At 42.9% G+C, this 13,565-nt stretch overlaps 1 protein-coding gene across 1 annotated transcript in view; it reads left to right on the forward strand.

Annotated features, from left to right (window-relative positions):
• Tmem200a (transmembrane protein 200A) overlaps window positions 1-7,343 on the forward strand; it is an 82,344-nt gene extending 75,001 nt beyond the window's left edge. Inside the window, exon 2 of the mRNA XM_076927985.1 lies at window positions 4,061-7,343. Within this exon, the coding sequence (XP_076784100.1) occupies window positions 4,077-5,552 (1,476 nt within the window). The 5' untranslated portion in view covers window positions 4,061-4,076 and the 3' untranslated portion in view covers window positions 5,553-7,343. The remainder of the gene's footprint in view (window positions 1-4,060) is intronic.
• The last annotated feature ends 6,222 nt before the right edge of the window (window positions 7,344-13,565 follow it).

Below are 13,565 nucleotides of genomic sequence, written 5' to 3' on the forward strand. Positions count from 1 at the left end.
ACTAAATCTCTGAGTGACTAAATCTTAAAGGATCAACTAAGGTTGAGAACTGCTGGCCAAAGGAAAGGCCATAATACTTCTGTTCTGCTGGCTTTCTCTCCACCTCTTCTGAATTGATGTTAACTTGATTTCTCACCATGATAAATGTGAGGAAAAAAAAAATGCTGTCTCTTGTATGCACCCTGGGGCAAGGCTCTTCCTAATTGAAACTTCCATTCTGGAATGACCTCCAGCTGGTTACTTCTTGGGTTATTAGCTCTTCCATTAGGTTTCAAGCTCCATGAAGCAGTGACTGAATTTGCTTCTTTGCTTTTCCCTTGGGCTTTAGTTTGGATCTCTGAGTGGTGATATAGAGTCAGTCCTACGAGCGAAACAGCGGTGGTGCAGCCCATAAGCCCTCTGCCTGGAGAGGTTACGGGTCCCTCTGCTCTCTCTCTGTGTTCGAATCCCGCTCGCCTCCTCCCATGTCTCGTGGGGGTGGGGGTGGGGGTGGGGGTGGGGGGGTCAGTCCTACAATGTGGGATGGCTTTGAATCAAGTTAAAGGGGAAACTGTCACCAAACCTTGCTTTGCTGGTTCTTGGGATCTTTGTAGCTAGCTAGGCCTGACCAATGCAGATTGACTTTGATTTTTATAAAATCCCTATATATCACAACCAACAAGCCTCTCTCTCTCTCTCTCTCTCTCTCTCTCTCTCTCTCTCTGTGTGTGTGTGTGTGTGTGTGTGTGTGTGTGTTCCTCTGTCTCTGTCTCTGTCCGTCTGTCTGTCTTTCTCTCTGAACTGCTCTAGCAAGGTGCTTTGGCTTTTTATGCATTGGCTCCTGTACCGCCTGTGGCCACAGATCAACTGGGTTCACCTGAAAGGGGGGCTGGGAATGAAAGGGGGACAGAGGGTGAGAAAAGATGAAGCCAAGACAAGTGTTCTGATCAAGGCTCGCAGTTCAACATTCAGCTCTCAATTTAAAGGGAAAGCCCCTCCGAGACCCTTTCTTGTTTCAGCCAGAGATGGGTGGGGGAAACCCATCTTTTGTCACTGCCAGAAATATCTCAAGGCAAGCTCAGTGGGCAGTCTATTCTAAGTTCCTGTAGCAGGCTGTGTGTGCAGCCCAGGTGGGTAACTCCACCAAGGTGTCTGTTGTCAGGCAGCCAAAGTGGGTAACTTCACCTAAGTCGTATTGTATTCTTTGGTCTATTGTGGTAAATAGGGTTTTTCAGGCCTGCTCGAGGCTGGGGGAAGGGCACAGGCTCCTTTCTTCTGCCTCCTAGCCTAGGTGCTTACCTTGCTCACTCACATGGAGGCCCAGTCCTTCCTCATCCCCACCCCCCCACCCTAACCCACCCCCACTTTTCTGTGGTCATTTCTCTTTCTTAAAATACTTTTTCTCTTCCGGTGCCATTTCCCACCCAACCTCAGGAAGTAAGAAATGAAATACTTTAGCAAATTGTAAAGGCCTGGACGTCTGTTTTCGATGTGGCTCACCGTGGCTGCTTTGAAATCAAAGAAAAACATTTAACATTTGGGACTGTGCTTCATTTTGACCAAGGTTTGGGAGAGGCTGAGTACATATTCTAAGCTTAGTACGTGTTCTTTGATAAATCTCTTGATTATCCTCTCAATATTAAATTACCTTAACCCTAGTTAGAATTCCATAGCAAAATGGGTCTCCTTGCCAGCTCACTAAAACGTTACACACAGTCCAGAACCCTGTTATTTAAGAACAATTCAGAAGCCAAAAGCGGGAATCCAAAAGGAGATGTCTCTCTTTCTCCCTTGGAAGATGGAATTGGATAGCCTTTCAGAAATTTGTCTAAGACTTAGAGAATCTTAAAATATCTTTTGTTTCTCTACCAATTAAAGTTGGCCATTTGTACAACTTACAGAGTGTTGTTTTTTGTATGACCGTTTTCTTTGCTTGTATGTTTAACTATGAAAATCCTGGGGAAAGGCTCTCTCCTTAGTCATCATTTTAGCAACTATTTCTTGAACACTGGCTGTGTGCAAGGTACTACAGTTAATAAGGAGAGTGTTAATTAAAATTGAATTTGACCATGAGGCATAAAGAATTCAGCATATGTGTGTGTGTACATATATATGTGTGTCATGAAATATATATACATATACACATCTCAGTGCCCTGAAAGTTTGTTCAAATGCTCTGAGGAAGAAGCTTGTGTGAACATGAGAGCTGAGTCAGTTAGTTGGAGAAGGGCTTTATAAACCAGGTGGACCATGAGCTTTGATGATTAGCCAGAGATCAGCATGTGAAGACAGGGGCTGATGGGAGTTAGGAGAACTGAAAAGTCCAGCTGAAATGTTATTTCACTGTTATTTTGCTGTTCTTTTCAAGACAGAGTCTCTCTGTCCTAGATGTCCTGAAACTCATTCTATAGATGGACCTGGCCTTGAACACAGAGTTTTGCCTGCCTCTGTGTCCTGAGCAATGGGATGAAATGTGTGCATCAGCAGCCACCTAGCTGAAACATTCCTAATGGTCTCAGAAATAACATGGCATAGGCTATAAATGAGAAATGGAAAATTCTGTGCACCTTACAGGAAACAGAGAGATTAAACCCATAGGGTCTGAAATCCTAGATTAATCTGCAGGCAGCAAGGTTCATTTTTGTCTACTGTTATGCTTTTTCAGAGGTGTGTCATGTGATAATCTGCCATCTCCGTGTAAACTGGTTGATACAGAAAGAGGACACCAAACGCTGGAGAGCAGTTGGAAGGTCATTCAGCGGTAGTTCATATTCACTGTACACATCCCAAAAGAATAGGGTTGTAATAGAAAGGTGAAACTGAGACCCCATGTGTCATGACATTTCTATAATTTAGAAACATTGCTGAAAGGGGGTGGGGGGTAGAACTGGAGTGAGGTGATGATCACTACACAGGCCCAAGCCTGAGGACGGCTTCACTAAAGAGCCAGCTGTGACCCTGAGCCCAGTGGTACCTGCAGATGTGAGCTCAGTTTTGCCAGCTGTGTGCAGATGTGTGTGTGCTCCCTGGGATTCGGATGAAAGTTGAAATTCAGGGTGTGACCTGAAACGCAGCCTGGGGACTCATGAGCATAAAGTTCATCGTGAAAGATGGTAGGAATAGATATGCACGCCAAGGGAGGGTCAAGACAAGCATCCAAGGAAGGGACTCTAGGGATTGACAGTTCACTTCGGGCTGAAGGAAGAGCTAACATTGAAAATAGGTACGTCAGGGTAGAATCAAGACGACTTAAAAAGTGAAGAGGCCAGTGGTGTCCAGAGAACCAGGCAAGTAAGGGGATGACAATGTAGAGAGAAACCAAACATGACAAGAATTGTTCATGGGTGACTTTTACCATGGACGCTGGAATGTATTCTTTTGGTAAGTCTGGAGATTTCCTTTGGCCTGTTTAGTATTCTGTGTTTTTCTTTGTGTGTGTGTGTGTGTGTGTGTGCTCTTGTGTGCATGCGTGTGTACGTGCACATGTATGTGGAGCCAGAGGTCAAATCCTCAGGATCCTATCCACCTTGCTTTTGTCTATCACTGGCCTGGAATTGGTGGGTTCCACTAGGCTGGGAGGTCTGGGACCCCAAGTCATCCATCCATCCTATCTCTGCCTCCCCAGTGCCCAGCTCACATGAGCACTCCACCACACCCAGATCTAAAGGAATGTTGAACTTAGTTCTTCATGCTTGTAAGGTAGACACTACCAACTGACCATCTGTCTTCCTACCCAAGTGCCCACTTCTTTAAAATAGCATAAACAATGATGAAAATTGTATATCTGGGGATGGAGCAGGGGCTTGTGGCTAAGGGACAGCTTAATATACTAGATGTGAAAATTATTTAACCAAAAAATATTTCCCGAGCTCAAATTTCATTAATACAGAAAGAGAGAGACTCCAGAAATTCATATTAGACAACTAACATAACCTCTTCCCAAACTGTGTGGATTTAAAAGTTATTCCTCTACCTTTATCATGAGGAACAATAGCAGCCAATCCCCTGTGTGAGCAGTCTTCACACTGAATTGCAGTCTCCCCAGGCTCACCTGTGGACCATCTGTTTCCTTTCTTTTCAGAGCACAAGAGGAAGCTATGATAGCCACTGGTGGGGTCATCACTGGCCTGGCGGCCCTGAAGCGGCAGGACTCTGCCAGGTCCCAGCAACACATCAACCTCAGCCCACTACCTGCCACCCAGGACCAGAAACCAGTCAGACGGCGACCAAGAGCTGACGTCGTGGTGGTCCGAGGGAAAATCCGACTTTATTCTCCATCTGGCTTTTTCCTCATTCTGGGAGTGCTGGTGTCCATCATAGGAATCGCCATGGCAGTTCTTGGATATTGGCCCCAGAAGGAGCATTTTATCGATGCAGAGACCACACTGTCCACCAACGAGACCCAGGTGGTTCGGAACCAGGGCGGTGTGGTTGTGCGCTTCTTTGAGCAGCATCTCCACTCCGATAAGATGAAAATGCTTGGCCCATTCACCATGGGCATTGGCATCTTCATTTTCATCTGTGCCAATGCCATCCTTCACGAGAACCGCGACAAAGAAACCAAGATCATCCACATGAGGGATATTTATTCCACAGTCATCGACATTCACACGCTGAGGCTCAAGGAGCAGAAGCAGGCGAACGGCCTGTACGCAGGCTTGCTGGGAGACACCGAGGTGAAGCAGAATGGCAGCCCCTGTGCATCCAGGCTGGCTGCCACCACCTTGGCCTCCTTCTCAGGGATGCGGAACAGCTTTCGGGTGGACAGCTCTGTGGAGGAGGATGAGCTCATGTTGACGGAAAGTAAGAGCCCAGGACACCTCATGCCCCCGTTGCTATCTGACAGTGCAGTCTCTGTCTTTGGCCTTTATCCACCTCCAGCCAAGACCACCGATGACAAGACCAGCAGCTCCAAGAAGTGTGACACCAAATCGATCGTGTCGTCATCCATCAGCGCTTTCACGCTGCCTGTGATCAAACTTAATAACTGTGTCATTGATGAACCCAGTATAGACAGCATCACCGAGGTTGCAGACAACCTCAAAAGTAGGTCCAGAAATCTTTCAATGGATTCCCTCGTGGTCCCAGTGCCAAGCTCTGGTGAGTCCTTCCAGCCTGCCAGCACATTACTCCCAAGAAATAATTCCGTTGGGGAGTCCCTATCTAGTCAATACAAGTCCTCTGTGGCTCTGGGACCCGGGCCTGGACAGCTCTTGTCTCCCGGGGCTGCAAGGAGACAGTTTGGATCCAACACATCCTTACATTTGCTTTCTTCTCACTCCAAATCCCTAGACTTAGACCGAGGTCCTTCCACACTCACAGTGCAGGCAGAGCAAAGGAAGCACCCGAGTTGGCCCCGGTTGGATCGGAGCAACAGCAAAGGGTATATGAGACTGGAGAACAAAGAGGACCCAATGGATCGGTTGCTCGTTCCCCAAACAGCAATCAAAAAGGACTTTACGAATAAAGAGAAACTTCTTATGATCTCAAGATCTCACAACAACTTGAGTTTTGAACATGATGAGTTTTTGAGTAACAACATAAAGCGAGGAACTTCCGAGACAAGGTTTTAGTGTTTAGAAATAGACCATTTTCCACGGAGGTATATACGACTTTAGCCAGTGTTTGCCTCCTTAAAGCATTGGTTGTAAGCCTTTTAAAATCAAACATCAGTGTGTTAGAAACGGCTGGTTCATTCTGTAATGAAGATGGCTGTATGTATGGGTTCCTTTTCATGCAGTACTGTAGATTATCATGTGAGATTTTTGTTTTCTCACTCTCTGAAAGCATGATTTCTTTTGTTGACGTAGATGCAAAATACCTGCATTCATATTAAGAACTTGGCTTTACTTTCAGATCCTATCACCGATGTTCATCTTTACAGAGGGAAGTAGCCAGGACGGAAAGGGCAGAGTACCAGAGTGTAGACAAGTGTTAAATTCAGGTCCAAAACTCAATAAACATATTTATAAACAAGAAGGAGTATAGTCTTAAGATGTGATTTTCTGAATTGTTTTATACAGGATTGCTTACAGTAATTAACGGGAGAACTCATTTCTGTTACATCTGTTGTGAATCATACTCTGAACTCTTTATGGGATATATATATATATATATATATATATATATATATATCTTTATGGGATATATATATATATATATATATATATCTCGTTATGGGATATATATATATATATCACATCAGTTCTGCTATGGTGATATTTTAACAACAAAAATAAACTGGTGGAGAACTCCATGGTTTACAGATAAATAGCAAAAAAGCTACTAGTTGTAACGTTAGAGCCTCAGAATCAAACATTTCCTCTGCAAAGTGACGTGAAAAGTGAATGAGCTGATGTAGTTTGTAGAACGCCGCCTACAGAGCAAACATAGTTTTATTTGCATCTAACATCTAGCCACCTGCTGATGTCTGGACTTCATTTACCCCATGTCCTTATTTTCTTCCAATAATAATAATAATTATTATTATTATTATTATTATTATTATTATTATTATTATTATGTGGAAAATAATCAGCTAACCTCAGCATTTCTTCATATCTCCACATACCACAAGCTTGGTGGTTAAAGAAAATTTAGCGCTCGATAAACTGCCTTGTGACTTACCCTGTGCTGGAAATCCTTCTGCAAACTCCAAAGACTCTCTCCTGGTAGGACAAGTTTTGAGGGTTGTGGTTCTCAAATATATCGAATTGTCAAAGATACTATATATTAAAGTGAATGTTTCCATTAGACATCTTTCTCATTTCCATAAAGGTAACATGGTTTTAAGAACCGCTTGATGGAGTCATAAAAGGGTGTCTCCGCAGTTAAGAACATTTGTTACTCTTTGAAAGAACCCTGATTTTTTTCCCTGCACCCACATGGTGGCTCACAGTCTAGTGACTCTAGTGTCAAGGGATCTAACACTCTCTTCCGGCCTCTGTGAGCACCAGGCATGTATATGGTGCACTTATATACACATAGGCACTTATACACATAAAATAAAATCTTTATTTACAGAAGTCTAATGGAATACTCAGGAAATTTTGCTGGTTTTTCCCAAAGCCTAAACATTTGTGAACATTTCTATTGCAGTCACTAGAAAGAGCAGAAAGGACACATTTGTAAGAGTAGCATCCCAGAATCCCAACCTGTGTTTACAAAGACATCTTTCCTCTGGAGAGGTACCCTGCCTCATAGAAGCTCAAGCCTGTGTGTTATAATAAACTAAGCTCAATATTTTACTATAAAAACATTTAATAAATGTCTGTTACTCATAGAAATGTGTGTTCTTCATACCTTTGCTATCATTTTTTTAAATAAAATATACATTTCTGTTTAAAATACTGGTTTACAATCTTTCTGCTATACTCTACTGATGGTATTTAAGACCATGGTGCCCTGGTTTTTTAATATTGTTTCTGATGGGTTAAAGAGACACTCAGCTACTCTTTTTAGTAGGTTGTGAGAAGTGGCTCCACTCTCACCATTACAAAGTGGCACTTGGCATAGGCATTGCTTGAGAGAAAAGACAACTCCATATATGGAGTTGTATGTGCTGAGAGGTGTGGTTACCTGATCACCCCACCTTGCGTGATTGAGAGTGGCCAATTAGTGACTTCGTGGCAGCTGCTGATAGGATCAAGGCAATGCATATAAGGGGCTGCAGGAGCTGGGGAGAGAGACAAAACAAGAGACAAGAAAGGGAGAGAGAAGAAGCTCACTGTACAGGGATAACTGAATAAACCACTTGAAGAAGAACACGGTTGCCGTTGCCTTATTCCGCTGGTCGGACATGGGTAGCGACAGTAGGTTATTTTCAAACTTTGTTAAATTGAGATGATCATCATCGGCTTCCCAGGAAAACAATCAAACCCCACCTACAGTACAAAAATGTTAACAGTCCTCTGGTTCTCAACATGTCTGCTGTGACATGTGATATGACTTGCAAGTCTCTCCCCATAAAATGGTCCAGAAACATGTAGAGGGTCGAGCAGTGTGACTCTTGGAAGATCTACTAAAACAACTGGGAGCTAAAAGCTCATAAAAGTTCATGCCTAACCAAAAAGCCCAAGGTTCTTATTTACCGAACAAATTAACTTTATTAAATGATAAATAGTCTTCACATTTAAATTAATCAGACTCATACGTCACTGTTAGTGTGAGACGGCTTGTCTACCTTATTAATTTGGCATCATTCCAACCTGGAAGACTACTTACTTCATATTTCGTATATGAAGCTTGTGTATGTGAAGCTTTTATGAATGCTGAAAATCATTTAGAACTGTAATCTATCCCTAAGAGAAGTCCCAGGAAGGTGGACCACGCTTAGCTGTTCCAGCCTAGGTAGCTTATAATGCCTGTAGCCTAACTGCCTAGTTCAAACAATAGAGATTTCTTTTCTTCACATTTCGGAAGTTAGTAGGCCAAAAAACAAGGTTAGGCTAGAAGAAGATCTGTCCACTTGTGTTATTGGGCTATTTTCATATTTTCTTATCTCAAGATCATTTTTCATGTTGAATTTCATTGACTCTTCAGGACTGGTTTCTCCTGGGGCCTCTGTCAGCCAAGGCTTATGGATGGTGACCTTATCACCGCGTCCTTACGTGTTCTTTCCTCTGCGTATGCGTATCCCTGTTGGTTCTTTTTATAGGACACCAGCTAGGTTGGCTGGGAGCTCTGCCTCATAGGCCTCATTTAACCTCAGTTCTTTCTTTAAATGGTCTCTCTGCAAATACAGTTATTATCTGAGCTGCAAGGTACTGGGAACGTGATTCGGCCATAACACCATGTATAATGTTGACTGAAGAGTTTAGCCTAAAGTAGATGAGAAACACAGAATATGCCCTCAGTGTCAGTGTCTTTGCTATCCCAGATGTAAAGCATCAATGGTGAGAATCCCTCAATGTCAGTTTATTTCTTGGTTTCCAGTCAGACCTAGGGTTCCTCAACAATAATGTGAGTCAGAATATAAACTATCAGGTTCCTTCTAATTCAAAGGTTTCTGGCACTCTCAGGTGAGGATCGTACTGTGTTTATGTGGCAGTTTGCTCATCAAATCAGGAAGGACAGACACTGTGGTACAGAAGAGCAGCCACATGTTGCAGCCAGGCTGTGAGAGCATAACCCTGACACTGCCATGTTCTTACCGGGAATGGAGAGTGGTCGACTGTCAGACATGCCGACATGACCTCATCAGTATGTGCCAAATGCTAACCCTGCTCCCAGAATTTTATAACTTATGCGAGATAATCTTTCTAGAAAGTCCAGAGAGGTGCCATGGCAAGTGTTAGCTGAAAGCATTTCCACCCTTCATTCTCTTTCTGTCCCACTCAAACTACATCATCCCCTCTCAGATGAATAAGCATGCCCTAAGGCATGTCTATGCCCCAACCCATAGAACAGATCAATGTTAACTTACTTGGCAAAATGGACTTGGCAGTATTGATAAGATTAGAGATCTTGCGATGGGGGGATCATCTTGGATCTTTCAGGGAAATAGCAAATGTCCTTGTAAGAGGGAAGCTATAAGAAAATCACAACGAACGTAGTGATGTGGCCAAAGGCATTCCGGCTTCAGCTTTGAAGGTGGGAAGGAAGCCCATGTGCTAAGAACTGCAAGCTCTAAAGACTGAAGCTCATTAAGCTCAGGAAATAAGGACCTCAAAGATTGCAGGAAGTCCCTGAAACTGACCAGACATATTAGGCTCCTCTCTCGGCGCATATAAGCTGTAAGGTCTGTTCACAGTCTCTCAGACCAGGTGAGCTGCCTCAAAGTGAAAGATCAGCCAAGCTGTTTTGAAAAAGCAGAGGCCAGCCAAACTTCCTAGAAGAACAGAGACCTGCCTAGCTTCTTGGAGGGGGCTCACAACTGAGCTACCTGTAATGGACAGCCTGTTGAGCTGCCTGCAGGTTGTACACTATGCTCTGCTTTTCCAGGTTTTCTGAGCCGTCACCCATGTTATGATGGGCTTTGGGGATGCATCTGTCTTTGAATCATTTCTGCTCCTGTAAGTGACCCTCCCCCATATTCTTAAAAGCAACCAGAGTGAAGCTCCTGGGTTCACCAAAGTGGATTTTGGTGGTATCCTTTGTCGCTACCCACATCCGACCCGCGGAATAAGGCAACGGCAACTGTGTTCTTCTTCAAGCGGTTTATTCAGCTATCCCTGTACAGCACGCTTCCTCTCCCTTTCTCTTCTCTCCCTCTTCCCCAGCTTCCACAGCCTTTTATATGCATTGCCTTGATCCTATCAGCAGCTACCACGAAGTCACTAATTGGCCACTCTCAATGACGCGAGGTGGGGTGATCGGGTAACCACACCTCTCAGCGCATACAACCCCATATATGGAGTTGTCTTTTCTCTCAAGCAATGCCTATGCCAAGTGCCACTTTGTAATGGTGAGAGCGGAGCCGCTTCCCACAATCCTTATTTTGGTCTGTGTTGCCTCCCTATATGAGACGTTTGTTTATTTCTCAAAAGAACAAAGACAAAACGGATTCTGCCCTCAGTTGACAGAGGAATAAACCTGCTGATGTTTAACTTTAACCCAATGAAAATGGTGTGGAGTTTGCATTTCTAGAGCTGAACAAGACTGTGATGTATGAATTTATTGTAATTTGTTACAACAGCCAGATACAATAAATCCCCAACCAGAAGGGTTTCTTCAGCGGCTTTCAAAATCACCTATAATGAGGTCTGCTCTATGACACAGCTTCTGGGGAAAAGTAAAACAATTCCATTTGGTAAACCTATGAGTTTTAGTCTGATTACTCTTAAGAACATGGATGAGGGGTCACTTATGGGCCCAGAAATGATTCAGACAGCTGCAACACCACAGCCCACTTCAGCATGGGTGACAGCTCACAAAACCTGCCAAGCCAGAGCAAACTCTATGACCTGCAGGCAGCTCAACAGGTTGGAGGTCATCCATTCCAGGTAGCTCGTCCTCAAATAATAATGTAAGGTCTGGTCAGAAACTCTCAGACCCGTCCTTTCCAGGCAGCTAGCTCAGCAGGTCTCTCTTTCTTCTAGGCAGTTTGGCTAGTCTCTGTTTTTGAAGAGAGCTTGGTGGATCTTTCACTTTGAGGCAGCTCAGCTGGTCTGAGAGTTTCTGAGCAGACCTTACAGCTTATATGTGCTTGGGGAGAGAGGAGCCTAATATGTCTGGTCAGTCTGGTCAGTTTCAGGGACTTCCTGCAACCTTTGAAGTTCTTATTTCCTGAGTTCAATGAGCTTCCCTGCAGAATTCAGTATTTCATTTCCTTTTAGTACATTCTATTGTCTAAACTTTTTTTAGAGAGCATCCTTCAAAGATGAATGATTTTAATCTTTGAGGAAACTGCTATAGAACAAGATCTCAAATAGAATATCTGACCAGCATTACCTTGTACTGATAATCTCTCTTTTTTAATTTAGCTCTCATAATTTTAATGTAAATATAATAATTTCTAGAAAGAAGCAAAGCTTCTCCAAAACAGTCTTACTTTTTTTGAGACAACAAATCATACAAGACAGTACAACCCTAAGCTGTAAAGGTTTTCAAGCTCAAATACATGGCATTTCCAAATATTTTAAGTATTTGGAGAAACAAAGCTAACTTTAAATGAGAAGAAAGAAATTTCATACAAATTTACTTGATGAACGTAAACCTAAGTTACTTGCTTTAGCAATTCAAATGTAACATTTAAACACACCACAGAAACATACCATGAATGACTAAGGAAAAAAATATATTTTAAAAGAGAATAACTACCTGTTTACTAATACTTTCCTACAATATTTTAAATGTTAGTGACTCTGCCAGCCTAGAGCCACATGTGGACTGACTATAATATTCAGGTCACTCTGAGAAGAAAGGCTCTTGTTCTCTAGCGGCTGGGTATAAAATGAAAGGTTGTCCTGCCTCTTACAGTGAGCCACTCTGCCCTCCCTCCCCTCTTCTCACTCTGACACAACATTTTATGCCTCTCAGCAAGGTTTCCAAGCACATAAGTGTGATATTGAATTATTAAAGAACCTTGCCTCTAATCTTCCATTTGAAGATTAAAGCTCTTTGTAATTTGCATTCAAACTAAAGTAAGTCATTGATTTCCCTCTCTCTGCTCTCTCTCTCCCAACAAGAAGCACAAGACAAACCCTCTACTTCATGAGAGGGCCTGCAATTGTTATTGTGGTCTTAAGAGAGTGTATGAGTTTCCAGAGCTGCTATAACAAAATGGACCTTGATCAGAGATAAGAGGCCTGAATACTCAGCTCTGGAGGCCAGAAGTCCAATGTCATGTCACATGTCAATCATTCCATCTGTCTTCTTAAAGCCTGGCTTTCAGATAGCCACCTTCTAGTGAGACTTCACTTTGTCCTCACAGGTCTTGTACATTCTTAGTGTCACCGTGTACATCCAAATTTCCTTTTTCTAAGAACAAGTCAGGATTGCATTAGGGCCCACCTCCCAAGAGCCATCTCCCAATGCAACCATGTCATTAACTAACATAACTGTCTCTAAATACAGCTGTATTCTTAGGTATGGGGATAAGGGGAACACTGGGGTTTCAACTCAGGAACTGGAGGTTGAAGCACGATTCAGTCCATAATTATGTGCTCAAAAACAACCCTTAAAGTGACAGAACTAGGCCAACCAATCTTTAAATGGCAGGAAGCCAGATGCTCTTTTTCAAGTGCTTCAAACTAGGTAAGATAACTTGCATTTGTACATAAGTGTTCACTTGCTGTATAAGGAGAGAAAATGATGAGAGGGCTGGAGAAAGTTTCTACAGACAGGAGCTTACTGTTCTGATACATCTAACGTGCTTTTCTGAAAGCTGCAGACTGCCACACCGTCTTTAGCTTGGACTATTTTTTTTCTTCTCTTCATTGCCTCCCTCTATGACTGATTGGTCCACCAGCTATTTTACTACAAAAATGGCTGAAGTTATTTTTTTTAATCTCTTGCCTTACAATTGTTTACTAGTTTTGAAATGTATAATCTTTTAAGTCTTTCTTATTACCAGTATGTATTTTATCCCTAGGTTCATGGTCCATGTGTAGAATACTGTACTGGCTGGTTTTATGTGTCAAATTGATACAAGCTGGATTTATCACAGAGAAAGAAGCTTCAGTTGAGGAAATACCTCCATGAGATCCAGCTGTAAGGTATTTTCTCAATTAGTGATCAAGGGGAGAGGACCCATTGTGGGTGGTACCATCCCTGGGCTGGTAGTCCTGGGTTCTATAAGAAAGCAAGCTGAGCAAGCCAGGGAAAGCCAGTAACATTCTTCCATAGCCTCTGCATCAGCTCCTGTTTCCTGACCTGCTTGAGTTCCAGTCCTGACTTCCTTTGGTGATGAACAGCAATGTGAATGTGTAAGCTGGATAAACTCTTTCCTCCCCAACATGCTTCTTAGTCATGATGTTTGTATAGGAATAGGAACCCTGAACCAATTCATAAGGCGTTGTTTACAAAACAATTGTCCATTTTACTCCATTGTAATCAATGCTATAGCATTTCTAGTTCTAATACAATATACAAAAATCATTTGCTAATGGAAGCATCTGAAATTCAGAAGCAATAAGATGCTTGAG

The sequence above is a fragment of the Arvicanthis niloticus genome, chromosome 30, assembly GCF_011762505.2.
Source record: "Arvicanthis niloticus isolate mArvNil1 chromosome 30, mArvNil1.pat.X, whole genome shotgun sequence".
Classification (NCBI taxonomy): domain Eukaryota; kingdom Metazoa; phylum Chordata; class Mammalia; order Rodentia; family Muridae; genus Arvicanthis; species Arvicanthis niloticus.